This window comes from Penaeus monodon, chromosome 22 (assembly GCF_015228065.2).
Source record: "Penaeus monodon isolate SGIC_2016 chromosome 22, NSTDA_Pmon_1, whole genome shotgun sequence".
Taxonomy (NCBI): Eukaryota; Metazoa; Arthropoda; class Malacostraca; order Decapoda; family Penaeidae; genus Penaeus; species Penaeus monodon.
Window position 1 is genome coordinate 20,000,383 of NC_051407.1, and position 437 is coordinate 20,000,819.

At 41.4% G+C, this 437-nt stretch overlaps 1 protein-coding gene across 1 annotated transcript in view; it reads left to right on the forward strand.

The window, feature by feature from the left end:
- The window catches only part of LOC119586980, a gene marked incomplete in the record, with an annotated part of 81,895 nt that overhangs the window by 14,397 nt on the left and 67,061 nt on the right, over window positions 1-437 (forward strand). Inside the window, 1 exon segment of the mRNA XM_037935722.1 lies at window positions 279-420. Coding sequence (XP_037791650.1) covers window positions 279-420 — 142 coding nt within the window.

A 437-nucleotide genomic window follows, 5' to 3' on the forward strand; every position in this document is an offset into this window, starting at 1 on the left:
TTGTAAAATCTGGTTTATAAACATAGTATGGTTGTTTTAAAGGATGCAAGAAAAGGTAACAGTTGTTGGAATGAAAAAGGAAATAATTTATTTTAACAAGAACTGAGATTATTCTTTCAGTTGTTTAATCATTGAGTTATTAATTTAATTAATATTCCGAAACGACTCTTTATTACAGTGCAAGCCTTTTTTTCCCGTACAGCTTAGAGATCAGAAAATAAAGGAGATACAAAGAGGTGCGTGTGTTCCCTGACTTTTTCGTATTTTGTCGCCCTTAGGTTTTCGTACCAAGATGGCGTCGTGGAGGAGGTGTGCCCCGCTTCTGACGAGGACCCGCGCGCTCTCAACTTCAAGCGCGCTGTCATCTCCCTCCTGCAGAACTCCATGCCCCGGCTTGACCTCGATCACCACGCTGTCGAAGTAAGTCCTGAGATGAA